Genomic DNA, 22,449 nt, shown 5'->3' with positions numbered 1-22,449 from the left:
TTTGCGTCAGTGCTGTGGCTTTTGCTGTCTTTTCCTCCTACCCAAACTTACCCCTATTCCTGCCATGTTCCTCTGCTAAAAGGAGTAATTGGAGATTATGCAGAGACACACTGATTATTAAACATTCATTTTTAAAAAAGCTGAATGATTTTTGCTATAAATATAGTACCATGAGCCTTAATAACATTTACCATGCAAGTTATTATTTATTACTTCATAGAAGACTAAATAATCACTAAACACCAAACAAGCACATTAAAAAAAGTACATAAGGGTTTTCCATCAGCCAGACGTGAGTTCTAGTGCTAGCTTTTCCACTTGCTTTGTGACATACTACAATCTTCTTAAACTCTCTTAACTTCAGTGTCTCCTGGAAAAAAGAAGACTACTAACGGACCTCAAAGAGACTTGGAGGAACAGTAGGAGAAGACAGGGTCCTTTACATTGTCAATTTTCAGTTCATGTGAATTCCTTTCACCTGGTGACTGGAAGCTTCTAAACTGTAAGAAAATATGTATATATCTATATATATATATCTTTATTTTTTGCAAGATTTGGAACATTCAAAGGTTAGGGAAGGCAGGAAAGAACCACCTTCTTTTGCAAGAAGAAGAATTTGGGTAAATGACAAAAGAAGAAAATGAGGGACAAAGAAACAAAAATATCCCAAGGGTAATCTTTTCCAGGTAGATTTTTGAAACCTTTAAAAAGCCCATGAATAAATGCCAGGGTCTTTACAAAGTTCTGCTCTAAATGTAACTTATGTGCAAATAGCGTCCAAACAGCTGGAGGCCATCCTAACGATTTCTGGCATAGCTGTGGTCTGTAGACATCATGCTGGGGACCTGCACTGACTTGTGTGAACTGGCCAGCTCAAACTGGTCACTTTCCTGCTGTTCCCAGTTAAATATTTTGCTGCTAGTCAGCACTTCCACTAGAGGGCAGCAGGTGGAAAAAGATGTCAAAATAGATTAATGTCGATGCTTGGCAATAGCAATTGTCAAGGTGGAACGCAAAGTAATGGGGGTGCAAGGGCCTAGTTGACTGAATGGAAAAGGTGAGATCTTGAGTAATTAGTGGGTTTCCATTTCTAAGTGAAGACAGAAATGGGAGAGGAGAAGGAGTTTAATGTCAGTAGAAAGCTGAAGCAAGGCTTCCCAAACTGGCTAATCTTCAGACTCATGTTTGGAGCTTTCGTCAAACAAATAAACACACCTAACACAGAAAACACTCCAGAGTATCATTCTGTTGCAGGATTCTTCAGGTGTTGCTTTTCCAGCCGGAAACCTCTGTGTTTCCTTTCTGTGGCTGGTGGCACATTTGCCCAAGTTTTGCTCGGGCTCACTGGGCTTGTTCTGCCAATGGCCTGGTAGGCTATGCTCGGGTTGCGCTACCAGCCTGGACCCCATGCCTGCCAAGGGCAAGCCAGGCGTGTAGCAATGAGGGATGGGTGAGTGGGTAAGCATGGGGTCCAGCCACTGTGTACAGCCAGGTACACCAGCTGCCGTGGTGGGGTGAAGCAGCTCCAGGCACCAGCACAGGCACCAGCTCTGTGCAAGCCTGCGGCTGCATCTGCTGCACAGAAATGGCTTCCACTGTGGGCAACTGCATCTGGATGAGGGGAATGTGGTGACGCCTGGGAGCTTGGAGATGCCAGAAACTGCAGAGCCCCCAAAGAGGGTGTCACACAGGTCTGGGCTCCCTAAAGGACTGCAGCTCTTCTGTTCTTGTCACCTACAATGTGGTGGGCAGGAAAGGCATGTCTCAGCCCTGTTCGTGTTACAGCTCTTTCAGTCCTGCTATTAAGTGGGTCCTGAGTTCTTGTCCCACATCCAGGAAGAATGAGATACACAGACAACTGGAAGGTGAGCAAGGTGAAGAAGTACTTTACTGAGTGACAGTACAGTTCTCAGGAGACCTGAAGTGGGTAGCTCCTATCCATAGGCAGGTCATCCCGACATCCTCCTGAGTCTGGATAAGTCCAGGGATTTTATGAGATCAGAAGGGAGGAAGCGTGTGCTTATTGGTCCATGGGTGGCTATGGGAAAGGCTGGATGAAGCACCGTAAGTTCTCACTCCCAGCCAAGGACTCCACCTGGAACTGATAGCTCAGCCACCAGGCTTCTGGCCATCCCTGGCTTGAAGGTGGAGCTTCACTGGGGACTGGCCTCTTTCTGCCCAGGAGCCTGTCTGCCTTCTGCCACCATCTACATGTCATCCACATCACCCAGGCTGTTCATGCCAAGGGGCGCCTGCAGGCCTGCGCTGAACCACTCCTCAGTGCCCTCTCAGTCTCCCTCCCATACTGGTTGGTGTCCAAAGTCCAGAGAATGCCAATGTGCCAGGGTGCTGGTGTGTCAGCACTGCCCCGACTGTGCGTGCACACCTGACCAGGTCATGACAGCATCCAGGCTCGGCCATGACTTTGCTTCACCCCAGAGCGGGTGCTGGGGGCAGGTGCAGGGAGAGGCCAGGGAGTAATAGCAGGCACTTCCAAGCCTGCAGGAGCAGGGGGTGCTTCCTGGGCCCCCAAGAGCACAGGGATGCCCAGGTCTGGAGCCATAGATGGGCAGCTGCAACTGTGCCTGAAGAGCACTGGGCTTCAGACCTGCCAACTCAGAAGGGTCAGGCTTCCCACCTGGCAGCTCTGTGGAGGGCACAACCCCAGCCGCACCTCTCCCACTACAGCCGGCATCTTCACAGCAGCGGCTCCAGAAGGGCCGCTGCTGCCATCAATTCCAGATCTTCCACATCAGAATCTCTATGTATGAGGCTTCAGAATTTGTATTTTTCAGAAAACTCCAAGCTCATTCTAAGGAACAGCCACAGTTGGTCTAATATAGGACCTCTGAGGTCCCTTCCAACTTTCAGAAGACCAACTTCACTAACATAATATATGCTTAATGCAACCTTCAAAATAATGGCAAACTTGTCTATTCCACTAGCAACCTGTCTTTAGAGAAAGAAAGGGCAGAGGTAACTAAGATTTCTGTAGTGTGGACTGCAACTTACAGTTTTCACAATTCCATAACAGACACAATCTCTCTTAACCGTTTAATCCTCACAACCAGCTTGCATGTAGGAAAATTCTAAAACCCCACTGACAGTTGGAAAACCAAGTTCCAGTGAGGCTGCCTTAGGGTGGTGAGTCCAGAAGCCATGACTTTTGACTGGAGTTTATTCCTCTCCATCATAATGTTCAGTGCCTTTTCAATTCCATTCTGACTCTGGACTTATAAACAATCTTTTAATCAAATAATTTAGAGGAGCTCTAAGAATGATGGCCAAGTCCAAGTTATGTGCAGAATAAGAATGGAAACAAGCATAAGAAAGAGATTTGTGATGGCAATCAAGAGACCCATCCTCATCTTTTCTGCTGGTGCTGCAGGAAGCAGAAGGAAAATACTCAATGGTAATTTTCAAGGAATACGAAAGATGAATGAGGGTGGGTGAGGAGTCAGGGGCCACACTTCTGCCACTGGAGAGAGGAGAGTGATTTTATAAGGGTCTTGTCTGAACATAATTCATAAACTTCAAAATCTTCTTTCTGCTGAGGACCACTCTGCAGTGAAGGAATAAGCAGGTATTTCCTATTTTGTCATGTTTCAAACAGATTTTCAAATAAACTTTTTCAACTAAAACACTTGCTGTTAAATGCTAACCGATTGAGAAAAACACACCAGAGAAGGAGGTTGTGTGTCTTGGTCCTACCTCTGACAGTAACTGCTTGAAATCTTGGCTACATTGTTTAATTCTCTGGGCCTTGGCTTCCTCATCAGTAAACAGTGAGGACTGGTCCTGAGGCTTCTAGCCAGAGAGATCACAAAGATATCTAGTTTAGTTTCAATTTATTTTTAATTAGTTTCTAACATTTAGAACCTAGGAGATTCGTATAAAATATTAAAGATCAACATTTGGGTATACTCAGATGATGAACAAATGGGGCAGTTTTCCATAGCTCTTTCTGCCTTATAAAATACTAGATAATTTATTATTTTTGTAGCCTATTGTCTGCCTCACATGCATGTCTTCCACCCCACAAACACACATATATCTCACTAAAGGAAGCAGCATGACTGTAGAGGTTTTTATCTCTTTTGTTCATTGAGGCACTGCAAGCACCGAGAATAGTACCCGGTAAATAATAGGTCCTCAGTAAGTATTTGCTGTGTTAATTAACTTTAACATTAAATTATAGTTTTTTAAGTATAGTTTTTTCAAGTGAGGAAAGCTGAAGGCAACCAGATCAACCCAGATAGAAGACATAAATATGTTCACTGAGTCATAGTACGGATTTTACAGTGAGCTGCCAAACATAAAGGTTACTGATATATACTTTTGCCTATATATGGTATGTTTGTTTCTCATAATCAAGTTGTGATTACAACTAATGTTGGGGGAAATTTTCACATGAAAAACTTGAATATACCAATAGATCCCCACCTGTCAGCTGTTTGTTTCACTTGTAATGATTTAAAAAAAAAACAACAGCATGGCATGGTTATTTTAAAGGCATGTGACAGTTCAGTATGTGGAATGTTCCACATTAATTTAACCTTAAATATGGCAGATTGATTTCTCTGGTGGTAAAAAGCAGGTTTTAAGACTGATGAAATTTAATCTCACACCAATAATATCAACAGCTGGCTTTGCAGTTATCATACTCTCCTATGCTTCCTTCAATAAATGTTCATAGATGTCTCCCAGTTTGTTCTACCAGCCTTTAATTCTTAGGGCTGTCAAGGGAGAAGTGAAAGGAAGCATTTGTTAGAAGCACTCAAATATGACCATGCATTCATAGGGATTTGTTAACTGATGTTTAAGTTGTTGCATTTCCCATAAACAAGCATGAGTGACAGGTTTTAAGGGTGATCTTCCAAAACAAATGTGACTCATAACCATTAGTGCAGCACAAGCTAACAACTCATGTCCTAATCAACCTCTGAGTACTCCCTGGAACATGGAATTGGTCAAATTGTAGAAGAGGTTTAAAGAAGAAAATGCTGCAACGTTTCATGTAAATATGGCTCCATCAAGCACGACAGCTCTTATGTGGAATTTCCTTGGTAATGAGTATTTAATGTAGAATACCCTGGAACAAGGTTGGGAAATTCTGGTAGGTTAGTGAATCTCTTTGTCAATCTCTTTAGTACCAGCAGATAATTACTTAGGCAGAATTCTATCTATCTATCTATCATCTATCTATCTATCTATCTATCTATCTATCATCTATCTATCTATCTAATCTATCTATCATCTATCTATCTATCTATCTATCATCTATCTAATCTATCTATCTACAGTGTCAGATTTAGAGTTTAAAACAGGTTTTCTTGAGAGCCTGAATGTTTCTTTTAAAATCAACAGAACTAAAACAGACCTAATTCTTCCACTTGAAGAACATACTGAGGAATGAATTTTACCTATTATTATTCCCTAATGTCTCTGATATTTATTGCTGTACTTAGCGAAATCTGAGTTGGATTTTTTGCTTTCATTTTTATTTTATTATTTTTGTTTGATTGTTGGCTATCATTGGAGCAGGTATGAAAAAGGGGAATTAACAGCTGTCTGTGACAACTTCAATTCTTAAGTTGCTCATTTAGATTCGATACCACTTCAGTAGTGTCCCTGAGAAATGACAGTCATGAACCTTAACTACTTCTAGATTTAAAAACTACATAAATGTATGACATTGTATGAAAGAGTATTAAGTTACAATTAGTTAATTGGTAATTCCTGTTACAGAGCTTCAACTGTATGGTCCAATTGGTTTTCTCTGATTTCATTCAAAAGGAGCCTTTCCTTTCTTGGTGTTCCCATAACTTTTTGTACATGTTACATACACACATTCATTAAGGCACATCTGACATGATCTCTCTTTTTCTTCTAACCTCTTTTTTTACCTGGCAAACCTTTGAGCCTCTTAAGGTTAATTTATTTATGGGTCTCCATCATCTGGCTCAAAAAACCTTAGATGAGTAACAAATGAAAAGAAGAGGTGTAATGTAATTATATGTATTTGTTTTACTTTTTAAAAAACATAAACAAGTTTTATCTAATTTGATCCCCACAACAATCCTGGGGACTGTCAGTTCAATATGTAACTACCAGATCTAGACTGTGGTTCTCAAGCAGGAGCCATTTTGACCCCTAGAGAACACTTAGCAATGTCTATAGTTGTTTTGGTTGCTGCAACTGAGAAGGGGGGCTACTGGTATCTAGTGGGTACCAGGTCACAAATGCTGATAAATATGCTACAATGCACAGGACACGCCTCCCATCATAGAAAAATTATCTAACCTAAAATCTCAATAGTGCCAAGGTTGAGAAATCCTCATTTAGCCCCTCGCTTTCTGAAAACTATTGCAATCATATGTTCTGTGAGTTCTAGTTCAAAAATATTTTTCTGATTAAGTATATCGTATAGGAAATTTACTTAACTTACTATATAAAACTACTTCTTGCATTGAATCATCTTCCTCAAAAATATACAAACAAGCTAACCACAAACAGAGGAATAGCAAATTCATGGTTTGATTCCTAACTGTTGGACCCACACAGGATGAATGCCTGGTTTGTCAATCCTTTTTGTATTTAGAAAAGGCTCTTGGGTGTAGCTAGCACCTGGGTACTTCCATGCATTTCAAGAAGAATGAATTCATTGTCTGAACTCTTTTACAAAATGTATAAGTTCAGCTGTCTGTTAATATTAAAGTTCCTAGGAGAACAGCTAAAGAGGACTAGGTGGATTTAAATATTAGTTGTTTAAAACAAACCCCAGAATCAAAACTAGCAAGTTCATTCAATCATTTTCCTTTGAGAAAATGGTACATGAATGTGGGGAAGTAAGCATGAAATGATGGCTCTGCGGTCATGTACACAACTATAAAGGGGTAGCCAGAAATACCTTTCATTTCTCACAACTAAACATCTATCAGTTATTTTAAAAAAAGATTTCCCAGGTAGATATAATGGAATAACCCATTTGAATCTTTTTATAACTCAATCTCCAGCAGTAACTGTGTGTTCCAGTGAATATCAATTCACATAATACACTAGGGCATAGACCAGGAAGAAAGGAACCTTAGGAATCATCTTGTCCACTGGTTTTCTGCCATTTTTATATTTGCTGAATTAGTCATTCAAATATAATCTCATGTGGAAACTGTGTATGATCAAAACAATTATATGAAGCTGTAATTGGGCACACATTTCCATGTACTTCTGTACAGAGTACCCTGGCAGGTCAGCTCTGCACACCCACGCTTTAACTCTAGTCTTGCCTAACCTAGAAATTCATTCTACTTTCAGATAATTGTAATTGGCCTAAAGTATTTTCTCAAAAAAGCAACCTAATTTTCCTTGTTCTTCCTCTCTTGATGAGAAGGTTAACAAAGAGGAGATTGGCCTCTACTGAAAACCTCTTACCAGTAACTATACCAGGTATTTATTGTACATGCTATCTCATTTAATTCTCATGGATGGCTTTCTGAGCAAGAATTAAGAAAATCACTCCCAGCATCAGAATCAACTCACCAAAGACCTACTTGCTGTATTAATCAGATTTAATTTTATTAGAAGCACAGGAACTAGAGTAGTACGATTTCATCAAACCCATCCCCTAAACACTGATTCTTGCAACTATAACTATAGAACAGTATCCCATTTTATAAAGGTTTATGCTATTATGTCTTAAACATTAGAAACATCTTCAAGATAGTTTTCTGTAGTCATTATTAAAATTATCTGTAGCTTCCAACACTTCCTTGTGCAAATAAACTGCTTCTTTTAGGCATATATTGTTATAAATAAAATTCTACATGTCAGTTTAGTTTGCATGTTTATTCAGGCCTCAGGGTTTGCAATAATAACTCAACTTGAGGACAATAACAGTAGTTACTAAATACAATTAGCCTATTGGTAATTCCAATTATAGGAATTATATATAATAATTATATAGCGCTCCCTATAATTATAGGAATTATACATAATTATTACCAATTACCAATTGACTAATTGTATTCAGTAACTGCTTTTCCTGTGTAGTAATCTCAATAGGTGCTTTACTTGTGTTACCTCATTGAAGCCTTTTTAAACAAGTCATTTTCCTCTGACTTAACAGATAAGAAAACTAAGGCTCAGAGAATGTAAGAAACTACCAAAGTCACTGTAGCAGATGCTGTCAGTGCTTTGGTGATGTAGATTGATCTCTTTGCCATATTTTTTTATTTTATTTTATTTATTTTATTTTATTTTATTTTATTTTATTTTATTTATTTTAGACAGAGTGTTGCTCTGTTGACCAGGCTGGAGTGCAGAGGCACCACCTCAGCTCACTGCAACCTCTGCCTCCTGGTTTCAAGCAATTCCCCTGCCTCAGCCTCCCAAGTAGCTGGGACTACAGGTGCCTGCCACTCTGCCCAGCTAATTTTTGTATTCTTAGTAGAGATAGGGTTTCACCATGTTGGCCAGGCTGGTCTCAAACTCTTGACCTCGTGATCCACCCGCCTCGGCCTCCCAAAGTGCTGGGATTACAGGCGTGAGCCGCCGCGCCCAGCCCCTCTTTACCTTTTTTTTTTTTTTTTTTTTTTTACATGCAGGCTTCATGTGTGGTTTCACTCCCACACCCAGGACCTGTGCTCTGTGTCGGCTGCCCTCAGGCTGCTGGAGCCAGCTTTACCTGCACTTGGACAACTGATAGTGTGTAGAAATTTGCATCCTCCTGAGGATGCAAATTTAACATTAACCACCAACTGAGGATAATCTGGGCAACTCAAAATCTGCTGAGAAGATACTTCTACCCACCCACACCACTGTTGGATACTACTTGATATTGTATCCTTGGCTGGTTTCTTTACCTTGCCCATCTCATTTTCCTATTCTCCTGTCGCTTTCTCCCTGGACCATTTTCTAATAATTCACTTTCATAGGAATCCCTGTCTCAGCATCCTACTTCTGGGGAACTCAACCTTAAAAAAATCACACAATTCATAAATGGGATTCAAATGCAGTTTCGACAAAGTCCAATACCACTGCTCTGAAATCCCTAATCTAAACTGTTTCTCCTGAGCACAGCAGAGAAGAAGGAAACAAGAATCAGATGTGGGTGGTGTGGAGACTGCCTCTTACTGGTCCTAAACCCTAAGCATCTCGGAGGACCAGCTTCTTCTCCCAGTGAGCTCCTCCAGAGCTCCCTTTACTCTCTGACAGGATAAGCCTCTACCTGATTAACTGCTGCCCCCAAGGAAGTGATAGTCAAGAATAGGATCAAAGTACCAGAGGAATTTGATGCACCCTTAGGCAGATCATAGTAAGCTTCTATCAACCAACTGCAGAAATAAATCAGTAATTTATACAGTATTTATTGAATGCTAACTTGGGCTCAGTGGTGGCCATACTGTCCTCATTTTAGCCTGGAATTTCAGTCTTTTCCTTTTACCCTCTGCTTTAAGGCATCAGTGGTATTCCCCAACATCAAAAGTTTCCACCTTTGGGTGAGCAGCAACCCAGTTCCAAACATGTTGGAGAAATCACCCCCCAAAATCCAAAAAGAGATGGTTTTAATCTAAATACGTCTCATGTTAAAGTTCTTAATATTCTTCCATTTTGGTTATTAATATTTTTCTATTTTTTTCCCTTAAAGTGAGTTTTTTGACCTAAGAATATATATTCTTAGCAATCAAATATAGAAGTAAGACAAGATAGCCAGGTCATATTGGGGAGCACTTATACTTTTGCCTTTCACACCCATACTGGCTATAGTATACACATCAGTTTGTCAAGCAAATATGGCCAAGCTATGCACAGAAGTTAACTTACCTCCTTCTATTTCTCAATAAGAGCCTTCTTAGAAACTATTCAGTCTGAATGATAACTGCAGAGGAAAAGAAAGCTAGTCAACCGTGCTTATGAAGTTCAGAGCAAATACTAGAGGGTATGATGCTGGCCCAGCTAACAAAGAAAGTTGGGCACCATGATATACCAGTTTGTCAACATAGCCAGAGCTGTCTGAGTATGGCACTTCATGTACTTTCTATATTCTACTAGCAAGCCCAGCTGGCCAAATGGTGCCCTGACACAGGGCAAGACTCTTCAACTGACTTTCTCCTGTTTCCCTATTCCTCTGTTCTTGTTACAATGCATCCTTTCACCATTAGCTATTATTAAGGAAAGCATGGCTCTTCTTGCTCCAACCAGGGAGGCAGTGGGTCAGTGGCATGTAGAGGAGAAGAAATTATATGTACTAAATATGAGCCAAACACAAAATGGTCCTCCCCTGAAAAATGACCTCTCATTTTTTGGGAGAGCCAAGGTTCTGGAAAATATAATGTGGCAAACATCATCAATTCAGTGTCCACTAAGGTGAATCTGTTAATATTTACACATAGCACATGGTTGTCCAGTAGTCAATATCATTTCTCTTTCCACAAATTTGGAAGCTTTTGCCAAAAAATTAAAAGATACACAAAGTATCATTTTTTTCATATTCAGAAATCAAGAAATTAAAGATTTTATTAATATAAATTGACTTTTAACCTCGAGAGTTTCATGTGCTCTCACTGGAAAATTAGAAAGACTTGATATTTAAGGAATGGGGCTAAGAAAATCGACCCAGCTATCCACAGGATCCCTAGTCAGGGTCTTTTGTAATCTAAAGTTCAATGTCCAAAGGGGCAAAGAAAATTCGGATTTGGGATCTTCAGGTATTATTATGTCTGTCAATATTTGAGGAGATTTAATCAGGTAGGTGGTGTAGAGATAAAGGTGGTGTCAGGGGGATGGTGCTGGGTGACCGGGTCACTTAATGCAGAATGTTGGCCAGTGACTGCTGCATGGGGTTCGGAGTTCAGTCACCTGGAAAGAGGTTGACAAGACTTAGGAAGGACATCAGGCTCCCACACGTTAGTGTTTAGGGCTGAAATCTGATCTTGGTGGTATCTGGAGTAGAAAGCAGGAAAACAAAATCATTCTATTCCCCGGAAAAGCCCACAAACCCTAGCTTCTTAAGTGGCACAGCTATTTCTAGACCCCTCCCACTATAAGGGGATACTAATTCAACTCCTGCCTTGCTCAGGACTGGAGATGAGAGCATCAGTGACAATTGCAGGAGAGAACTGAGGAAATCAAAGGTCAGGATTTAGCTGCTGATTCACTTATTCATTGAACAAATACATGAAGATCCTCATCAGAATGCTGAAGGATGGGCATCCAGCAAAATATCCTTCATGGATTTTAACGTCTAGTGAGTTTTAATTCCATAACATTTTATTACACAGGGCATGGAATGGTCATTTTGTTCAGTTATTTGAAACCAATTAAATTGTATTTATTTCAAGCTCAGTCCAAACTTGCCACACTCTTGAAACACAGATGTCATTATAACTCCATTTCGAAGAGGGACACACAACAAATGCCACCCTTCACCTGCCTCCTACCCCTACCTCTCTGCCAATCTTGTGTCCTGCTTGTTAGTGAAAGCTTCTATAAAAACATCCTGAAACATTTCCCCTGTGGTTAAGACATGATCCACCATCTTCGAATACCTGCAATCCTTCCATGGAAATGTGATGCGTACACTGTGAAGGTTGAGGCTTAAGTTAAATTGTTATATAAACAGAAACAGAGATTCCTGAAAAATGTATATAATGAAATATTGTGGCTTCATCCTGGGAACAACGGACTAGAAAAAATGGATTTGCAGCCGAGGCTGAAGAAGTGCTCTAAGCCCCAAGGCCTCCTGGTCTGTCCAGAAGTTGCCAGACAGGGCACTAAGGAATACTCTCTTCTTAGGGTCAATTGCATCAGATTTGAAAGTGTGTTTATGTTACACATCATCACCGTCTTTATGCTGCTAACTACAGATGATGAGGAAGCTTGCTTCGGGTTTGAAGATGACACTGTTGACAGCATTATTTAACAATCCATGTGAGTATTGCCAGAAAAGTTAAAATGGAGCCACATTGCCTGCTGCTTGGAAAAGATGAAGGTGGACCCTTTTGTTGTGGCTGCTGGTGACTCTGCCTAATGACAAGCTAGGTGCATAGTACTGTGGATAAGCAGGTGGTTACAAGCCAAGTAGAGGCCCCAAAAAATGTCTTTATTGATGACACTGGACTGCCTACAGTTCTGTATCATATACAGTGTAAGGTTAAGTTTTAAAAGGAACCAACTCTCAGTAAGAAACCCATTGACTTCGATGCACAGTGAGGAGAAAATCATCAATGGCAAGTTCTTCATGAGATGGTTTTCCCCGGGAAAAGGTGCTGGGGTGACTGAGGAATCCTGGGCCCCTTGTTGTAGGGAATGATCTCAGGTAGAGGCTGGCTGGGCCAGTAAAGGCCAACATGGACTTCTGCACAGTTGAACTTGGGTTGGTCTCTAGCCAGAGGTGGACAACCAGGTGTGTCTATGAACAGGTACTCTTTGCCATCACCAAACACCAAATACATTATGTCGACCTCATTCCTGTCTGCCCCACAACAAGAGCCACAGTTTAGGATACTGAACCAAAGTGGTGTGGAAACATTCTATTATATAAGCAGGACTGGCTCTGTTCCTATAAGAGCTGGCATCTAATACGGAAGACCAGAAATATACTCTGTCTCGGCCGGGCGCGGTGGCTCACGCTTGTAATCCCAGCACTTTGGGAGGCTGAGGGGGGCGGATCACCAGGTCAGGAGATCGAGACCACGGTGAAACCCCGTCTCTACTAAAAATACAAAAACATTAGCCGGGCGTGGTGGCGGGCGCCTGTAGTCCCAGCTACTCGGAGAGGCTGAGGCAGGAGAATGGCGTGAACCCGGGAGGCGGAGCTTGCAGTGAGCCGAGATCGCGCCACTGCACTCCAGCCTGGGCGACAGAGCGAGACTCCATCTCAAAAAAAAAAAAAGAAATATACTCTGTCTCTGGCATGTGTGAATTTAACTAACATTCAGGGTTCTGAGTATTCTTGGGTGGTCCCACTCCTTCAATTTACTAATTAGCTGTGGCACAAATCTAATCACTCACACTGCCAGCTTCTTTGTAGGGGTGAGTCACTCAGTTTCTGTGGGAGCCTAACCAACCTCCCAGACTCTGCCCAGCACATGGCTTTGCTGTTCTCAACTCATCCTGCATATATTTGATTGCATCCCATGAGTAAGTACATACTCTAGCAATGACAAAATATCTGGGGGGTTGTCAAGGTCTTGGGATAGAGTCACACATGTCCAGAGACTACAATGAGGAGGCAGTTCAGACCTTTGTCCTTGCTGTAGACCCCCACTGCATAGTAGCCCGAGCCATGCCACAGCCATACTGCAGAGCTGAGCAGACAGCTGTGGGACCCAGGGTAGGCACAGGCATGAGGAGTTCAGAGAAATGGTACAAAACAAGCATAGCTTAGAAAATCTGCTGTCATCCAGCGTCAGCATGTTTCCTCCCCTACAGAGTTGTTCTGTGCAAGTACCACTTTAGTGCTAATAGGCTGAACTGTGCACCAGGACTTCCCTGCATTAAACGTGAGTCATTGCTGATGATCACATTAATTAAAAATGCAGAAACTTAGAAATGGATGGAAAAGAAGGCACTGATAGTTCCCCAAGTCAAAAATCCACAGGTTAATTGGACTCTGAGTACTGGTAATTCTGTCTTCTTAACATCCCTGTGTTTGTGATCCATCTATTTTTTATAATCCCTGTCACACTTAGATTATCTCTCTCCTGACCTATTGTCATCAACTTCCTCCTTTAATTCATCCCTTTTGAATTCACTTTTATTCTATTACTAGTATTATTGACAAAGTAAAAATCTAACAGTATTATTACCTAGATTAAAACCCTTTAATAATCTAAGAGGATCACAATTAAATTATGTTTATTTCTCTGTTTTCTCTTCTAAAGACTGTGAGCTCCTTAAAGGCAGGAATATACATTCAAAATTCTTCCTTGGGCTGGGCACAGTGGCTCACACCTATAATGCCAGCTACTCTGCAGGCTGAAGAAGGATTGTTTGAAGCCAGTAGAACTGTTTGGGGCCTGCACAACATAGCAAGTTCCTATCTCTAAAAGAAAAAAACTGAATAAATGCATGCATGCATAAATGAATGAATAAAAAATAAATACATAAAATTCCTCCTTGAATCTGTAAAAGGACTTAATAAAAGCTTCTTGAAAGACTTTTTATGTGTCATTATCTACATTGGCACCATCTAGATTAACCCAGCTTGCTGTGACCTGCTGAACTCCAACATCAAATAAAGTCTGCAATATCAGGAGGACAAGGGGACAGAGGATTGCTGATGCACATGGACGCAGGCCATGGCACTAGAACACACCGTAAGATTTCTTCTTGCCTCTGGATGATGGTCAAGACACCAGCAATCAAAACTTCTGTGGCTTTTCTTCCGACCTTCACTGTGAATGGAAAGCCTTGAACTGTTCATTCTTGAATACATTTAACAGACGCATTCATTACTGTTTACTAACTGCAACCATGACTCTAATACTTGTGTGAAATAGATCTGACATGTCTTGACATCCTCTCAGGGCTCTGTGGAACTTCAGCTGTGGTGGGATAGAGTTTATTTTAAAAAATAAATCTTTCTGTCCACTGTGCCATTATTTCCTGTCTGACAGCAATGAGAACAGGAGTGTCTTTTCCTTCAAGTAAGTGTTTTGTCAGTGTGCATAGGTTTATGAAAAATGTTCAAAATATACAGAAAAAATTATTTTGGGGCTCTTGGTTCCCTTAGCATGTGGCATCTCATTCCTAAGTCTCTTACCTTGAATGGTACAGAATGATATAACACCTTTTGCAGAATTTGAGTGATGTCAATTATGTGCTTTGCCTGCAAGCCACACCTAACTGGTGTGCATATATATATACTATATACATATAGTGTATGTATATATGTACACATATAGTGTATGTATTACACACATACAAATATAAATATGTTGTATGTAAATATTATATATCAATATTATACATAGATATTATATATGTTACGTATAAATATCACACATATGCACACACACACACTATTCCATCATGCAGGTAGTGCTTTTGTCTGGCCTCCAATATTGAGGACTATTACTTGCTGGATATGGCATACACTTCCTCTTTCTTTTCTTCCTCTCCAAATGCTACCGATTCTTCAAGGGCCCAGCAAGTCTTGCCTTTTCCATAATGCCTTTGCTATCTCTAGACCTTCTATAATTTGACTCAAACCTACTGACCTAAGTTTGCTTCCAAAGGGAACAATTACAAATATAGCACCTATGTACCACACACCCTGGCCAAATTAATCCTATGCCTTCCACGAAGTAAGTGCTCAAGAAATATTTGTTGAATGTTAAATGCATAAAATAGAACCATCCATTGACTAGCACAGTAAGTGAATGAATTGTTTTTCATGGACATCTCATATCTACATCTGTACACTTCTGCTTATGTTGTTGCTTTATCACATAAGTTATTCCTGTAATAGCCTTCTGTTCTTCTCAGCCTTTTAAAATCTTAAACCCGACATTCTAGTCTCTACTGAAACAATGTCAACCTCCTTCATGAAGCTGTAATTCACCACAGCTGAGGTATCCCTCCCGTCATCATCACTTCTAAAAAGTGTGATTCAAGCCATTTTGATAGTTAATATACAATGCCTGATATTGTAACTCTTGGTGTACATGCCTGACTTATTAACCCATGAAAAGTTCCTTGAGGGAAGAATCAACGTATTCCTCATAGCCATAGGTGCAGGCTTTGAAAATAGGAAGCTCTTAAGAATTATCAGTACATTGAATTTGTTGAATTAACTATTTTAGTCCACCTTGATCTACTCTTTTTCAGGGCATCTTGACCATTTCTCTTGATCACACAATCTAGACCTTAAAGGTATACAGTCTCTCATTAATTTCAAGACATTCCTCATGTCCCGGCTAGACTGAACTACAAGACAGGGGCTTGCCTACTTCCACCTTAGGTTACTGAGGTCAAAGGGTATATTCAAGGGTAGACTGATTGAAATAGTAGAGATATATGACCTAATTTATAACAGGCACTCCTTGGAAGAATACTTATACCCATCAGATCTTTATGCACATTTCTCATTAGCAACATCATTCCAGCAGCAGCAATTTTGATACAATCAGTTGATAGGTCAACCATGTGAAGCCCTTTGAAAACAAGGCATTGTGGATCATTCCTGATTTTGGAATAAAAAAGTCTCCTCTAGACTATGTAACTGGCTTTGAGGAGCAGATATAGAGCTTCATATTAAGGATGAGTGCTTCATATTAAGGATGAGGGACAGAAAACATCTATTACAACACTTTAGCTAACACAATAATGGCACTGTTCAAATTTAGTTCTCATTAAATTTCCCACAGGGCAATTAGATTTAATAAAAAAAAATCCTTTCAGGGCCAGTATATTTCTAATTGCTCATCTGCTCAAGCAAGAAAATCCCTGCTCAAGTGCTACCCTTCCCTGCGCATGCAGATCTGTCATGTTCTACCAGCTCCTGGGTGACTTTTCTCCAGGTGATGCTTCCAAGATCACTTACCCACCAGTGTCACATCTTTCACTGAACAAACTGAATTCAGTAGTAGTATCTTTTCTTTTTAAAAATTTCACCTATATTTTTAGTCTGCCTTATTCAATAGGAGACACAATAAAAATAAAATGATTTGGTTACAATCCAGACCTGGCAGAAAAACAAACACATGGTCCATAAATGTCGTCTGAGACTGACCCATGTCATGTTATGCAGTAACTTTGGCTGAACCCGTGAACCCATTAGATAAGTGGCCAGAACTAGAATACACACACACACACACACACACACACACACACACACAGAGGCAAGCATGCACACACACGCTGGAACGTGCTTACATATGCCTTCTTACATAAACATCATGCCCCATCCTTAATCCTTAGACCATTTTAAGAAAGGATTCTGGAATATGCACATATTCCAAAGGAAAAAGAAATATTGGTTAGCTCAACAAGACAAAAAAAAAAAAGACAAAAATGTTCTTCTTTGTTAAATTACTTCCTATGCATAAGTACTGGTAGGATATGTGATTTGTGTTTAGTATAAACCATTGTATTTGCTTATATTCTGCTCTCCCTAAACAAATAAATGAATCAAACAAAACTATTAAAAAGAAAAACAAAAAGCAAACCTTAAAAGCAACTAATGATATTTTCTCTTCACTCAGGAACTCAAAGGTTTAGTAAAATGTTGAAAGCAGCTGAAACAGATGCTCCTTGCAGACTTTCTAGTTCTAAAATGTAATTTGAGCTCTAATCTCTCAGCTGGGGATGCATTTTTAATTTTCTTTAAAGATTTCCTATGCCATACTTTTCATTTCACAAGTTTTTTAAATTCCTCAAATCTTGCCCAGTGGAGTGAAAGTCACCTTAATGAAGAAACGAGAGATTAAGCCACCATGACTTTGGAACAGCAGAGGATCTCAGCTGCAATTCTTTGGCTCAGAACCAGGGTCTAAAACCAGCCATGGGAAAAGCTGCTGAAATGGAGCCTGCAATTCTCTCCATGTTTGACTTGCATAATGTTGACATTATAACGCCAGAGAGACCAAAAAGTATTTCCAACAATTATGACTCTTTTCTATAAATATTTTTAAATTGCTTTAAGAGATAAAATAACGTATTTTACTCTTCTCATTTTCTAAGTGACTGTGGTCACCCTCAGCAGCTCACTACTACGGATTTATTTTTGGCTAGAAGGTCAGGGAGGACATCTTAAGGCGCTAAGTCTGCTGTTAAACTGTGTTTTCCAACATGAGCTGAATGGTGAGAAGGGGAGTCAGACACTCTTAAAGCAACAACTAAATTCAGTGTCATAGCATGGGAGAAATATATTCTTTCTTTCTTCTGTAGAAGCCCAGGCAAGGAAAAATATCAAGTACTCATTAAAAAAAAAAAAGTCTCCCACCCGTTAGAGAGCACAGTTTTCTTTCTGACAGAAAAATTCTTCTTCCCTTTCCGTTCCATTACTCTTCCTTGTTTTAGTTAGGTCTGCTATGAAACATAGTTCAAACATATTGAGACTTCTCTACAAGGAGAGGGATATAAAAAAGGGAGGGAGAATTATAGTGATGGGGAAGGAAGCTCATAATTTCTGGGTATATCATTCAACTATTTCAGGTGTCTCTTTCCTCAACTTAGCCAAATGGTAATCACCCAGAGAGTGAGAAGTGAAATTCATTTGAAACCTGCAATTTCTTTTCTCCGAGAATATGATTAACAAGCCTGAATTCTGAGCTCTGGAAATAGACTAGATATCCTTAGTCACAGAGGAGCTGAGTGAAGAGTAAGCTAATAACCCTTCAGTGTAATTTCAATATCTCTCCCAGAGCCTGAGAACAAGAGACCTGGCTTGTCTTCAACATAAATGTCCTCAGCATGATTTGTAGTATTAATTTTTGATATGAAAACATCAGATGCCAAAGTTGACTGACTACTGCATTCCTCCTATACATCCACAGAAGAGTCCTACTAGTTTCTGATTTTAAAGCTAAGTCAAGTTTCCTATTTGCTGCTATGTAAAACTTGCATCTTTTAATAAAATCATCCAAAAAACTTGGATGTAGCAAATACAGTTCAGTGTTGTTTCACAACACTGAGGGTGGAAATGGAAAAGCAGAACTCACCCTCACTTCCAGAAAAAGCATCACTTGATCCTGCCAGTGCCAAGGTCAACAGCAGCTGCCAGAGATCCATACCTGTAGGACCTGCAATCACAAAAAGGGTAAGGTAAAGCCCAGCAATTAGAAGCAGACCATTATCATGAAATACTGTTTAAAGACTGGGTAAGACACGAATGAGCTGACGAGTCAGTTCCAGAAGGAATCCTAGTAAGTCTTTCACTGCCCCAGAGTCTCACATTGTCCTACTTTTCATGAACTCAAACAGCAGGTTGTAATAAATTCTACTTCCCGTGAGTGCTCCTCTCAGGAAATAACATGAACACTAGAGATGTTCACATCCTGGCTCAAAGCCATAGAAACACCTCACAGCAAATGACCCCCATGCACAGCTTCAGTAACAGGGCCAGGAAGGTTTACTTTAATTTGTTCTGGAAATAGAAAACCTTATCAGCAGTATCAGCAAGCATGGGGCCTTGAGCTGTACAGGCCATAAAAGGAAAAATAGAACAATCGTGGTAATAGTAACATTTCATAAATTTGTTTCCCAGTGAACAAAAGAGCTCAAAACACTCAAAACAAGGTGCTAATGAGCCATCCTAAAGAGGTTTAACTAGAAGAGAAGCAGAAAGAAGGCGGGAAGCAAAAGGAAACAAAAACTCCCTAGTCAAACTAAAAACCCACAAGGACACAGTGTGTCGTAGAGAGGTTTTATTTTCATGAGGAATACAGATCCGAAAGACCAGGAATGTGAACACCTCAGACACCAAGGGGGATGCGTTTGTGACTTTGCTAGTCATTTAGAAGCCCAGTGTGGCCACACCTGGAGCCCTTCAGTCTAACGGAGAGAGTAGATCAACACATCTGTCAGCACAACACCTTGGGGACCATACACCTTTATCTGGAGGAAGCAAATAAGCTTTTCTAGAAAAAATATACCAGGGTGTTCACATTCCGGATCTTTTGAGGCAAGTTTGGGCTGGTTGAAAATGAACTCAGCGTATTGCCTTTTGTAGAGCTGTTGCTGTGTCTAACAACTAACGCCAACTACTTTAAAGCTTAGCTGCAACATTTCCATAAAAATTGCACTATTTACAAGTTACTCAGACACTTATCATCATACCAGGAGCTCCACCAGGTCCTCTACTGGCTTCATTTTTATTACTGTGCAAACCTGACCTAATGGAATAGCCCTTCATGGTATCCCTAATCAGGGTGAAATAATGAGCAAAGAGGTTTGTTTTCATGGGCCTACAGATGTGGCCCTCTGGCAATGGCTGTGTAATTCTTCATAGGGATAAAATTCTTGATGTACTTTAATTTCTAGACAGCAGAGGACCTATCTTTTTTTTGTTCCATATAATTTTATGTTCTTCAAAATTTCTTAAAAAAACACATCTCTATGTAAACTAAATATCTTCTTGTATCTGAATACCCATGTGCAAACCCACATGCATGAGGAACTCTCCTCCATACACTGCTTCATGGAGTCGTTCATAGGATTGAGTGTAAACATGCAGATGAACACACTTTGTCAATGGTGAGATTTCAAATAAATATGAGTTGTGGTTTTTACAACATCCATGTTTTTAATTCCTAACCTGGAAGGCCTTGAGCTGATGGCCTTGCATAATCCTTGTCTACTTTGCAAATGAGAACCACTGAGCATCTCTCCCTCCCAATGTCCTTTACTCCTAGATGAACAGGCTACGTAATCAAAGCTGGAAACCTCCAGCAGAAATATATTAAAAGGCTGAAAAAAAGTTATAGGCTAAAAATGCCATCCTGTTGGTAACTAAATATTTGCTTTGCATTTGATCCTTTCTTTTTTCTTTTTTTGTTTCACTCTGTCGCCCAGCCTGGAGTGCAGTGGCACGATCTCAGCTCACTGCAACTTCTGCCTCCCAGGTTTAAACGATTCTCCTGCCTCAGCCTTCCAAGTAGCTAGGACTATAGGTGTGCACCACCATGCCCAGCTAATTTTTGTATTTTTAGTAGAGATGGGTTTTCACCATGTTGGCCAGGCTTGTCTCAAACTCCTGACCTCAAGTGACCCACCTGCCTTTGCCTTCGAAAGTGCTGGAATTACAGGTATGAGCCACTGTGCCCAGCCTGATTCTTTTTAAGTGGAGAAAGCCCTGAGGAACTGGATGCTGTATACAGTGTTAATTTTACTTGTTATCTCCCAAGACACTTAGTGTCAGGTAAAGAAGGTTCCAGTAGCACCTGCTATTCCGATGTCAGTGTAAAACAGTAAATCCCCAATTCTCACGCAGACTTTTTTGCTTCCCATCTGAGCAAGAGTGTGAATAGGTTTGCATTTCTCAGAAGGCTGCATCCTCTGGTTTGGAAGTCACCTCTTCAGACATCTCAAGGATACCTGGCAGATGCCACAAACAAGTGGCATTTGCTTCAGTTGAATAGAAGATGACCTTCCTCCAAACCCCAAACTTTTGAAAGCAGCTGCCTGCAAATGAACTTCACTTCTTCCAAATAAAGAACTAGGTGGGGCGTGGTGGCTCATGCCTGTAATCCCAGCATTTGGGGGGCTGAGGCAGGCGGATCCTGAGGTCAGGAGATTGAGACCATCCTGGCCAACATGGTGAAACCCCGTCTCTACTAAAAATACAAAAATTAGCTGGACATGGCAGTGAATGCCTGTAATCCCAGCTACTCGGGAGGCTGAGGCAGGAGAATCACTTGAACCAGGGAGGCGGAGGTTGAAGTGAGTCGAGATCCGAGATCACGCCACTGCACTCCAGCCTGGTGACAGAGCAAGACTCCATCTCCAAAAAAAAAAAAAAAAAGGAACTATAATTATAACACTTCCTTTACAAGCTAAGCATATGTCCATAGAATGTGCTCTATCAAAACAAAAAACAAACAAGAATCCTCAACACAAAATTAACCAGAAATCTGTTTGCATACTTCTACAGCAGAAAAGAGTATTTAAAATTGCCATGCTCCCAAATAGCAGGTGAGTGCAGTTCACTGCCACTTGGAACATGGCATAGGGACCTGACTGTAAGTGCAGGGGCCAGGAGGAGGATAAAAAAATGTGGATGGATTCAGTAGAAGCTAAGTGCTTTATTAGACTCTAACTCCTCCCCTTCTCTTCCACTGATGTTGGCTCAGTGGGAATGATTCCAAAAGTAGCCCCATCTGCAGTCCTCTGGAGAACTCTCTCTAGTGCCCTCACATGAGCCAGGCCATGTGATGTGACATTCAATTGGATTGTAAGCTGTCCATGTCATCTTTGCAGAGCCCCACATGGCAGCTTCTAGATGAGGGAATCCTTCTCTATCAGGTTCTGCCTGAGACAAAATGTCCCTAGGAAAGGTCAGAGTGCTGACACACGAAGTTTGGAACTTTAATGTTATCTAACATTACAATGTAATGATATGCTAGATGTGAGAAAAAGAAAGTCCCTCTATTCCCCCCCGCCAAGCCCTTTTTGCCCAGGTCCCTAAACTTATTACGTGTACCTATTAACCCAGAGGTACAGGAGTCCATTCAAGTGCTGTCGTAAGAAGTTCTGTAATAATCTAAGTAGAGGTTGGCATTGTTCGGAGGAATCTACTAAATTGGACCTTAGCCCACTGGGTTTTTTTTAAGCTTGCAATATTTTCCTAGGGAAAATCCCTCTCTAAATTTCTTTTGATATTTACACATTCTTTGGCTATAGCCTCATGGCAAGATTTTCAGCAGGAGGGATTGAAAAATGGGGTTCTATTCTTGCATAATGGAACTCACACCATTTCTACCCTCAAAGCCTGAAGCATTTTGACTG

At 40.6% G+C, this 22,449-nt stretch overlaps 1 protein-coding gene across 10 annotated transcripts in view; it reads right to left on the bottom strand.

Moving 5' to 3' along the window:
- The window catches only part of GHR (growth hormone receptor), a 299,293-nt gene that overhangs the window by 137,561 nt on the left and 139,283 nt on the right, over positions 1–22,449 (bottom strand). For 8 of the 10 annotated variants that reach the window (XM_030814020.1, XM_004088210.3, XM_004088209.3 and 5 more), the window contains one exon: positions 18,666–18,746. In XM_030814020.1, coding sequence (XP_030669880.1) covers positions 18,666–18,735 — 70 coding nt within the window. In that variant the 5' untranslated portion in view covers positions 18,736–18,746. Of the gene's footprint in view, positions 1–18,665; positions 18,747–22,449 lie in introns of those variants that run through there. The other 2 variants (XM_030814021.1, XM_004088215.3) reach the window with 1 other exon arrangement.

Source organism: Nomascus leucogenys, chromosome 6, assembly GCF_006542625.1.
Source record: "Nomascus leucogenys isolate Asia chromosome 6, Asia_NLE_v1, whole genome shotgun sequence".
NCBI lineage: Eukaryota > Metazoa > Chordata > Mammalia > Primates > Hylobatidae > Nomascus > Nomascus leucogenys.
The sequence above is the reverse complement of the archived record's forward strand: the minus strand, read 5'-3'. Positions and strand labels throughout refer to the sequence as shown.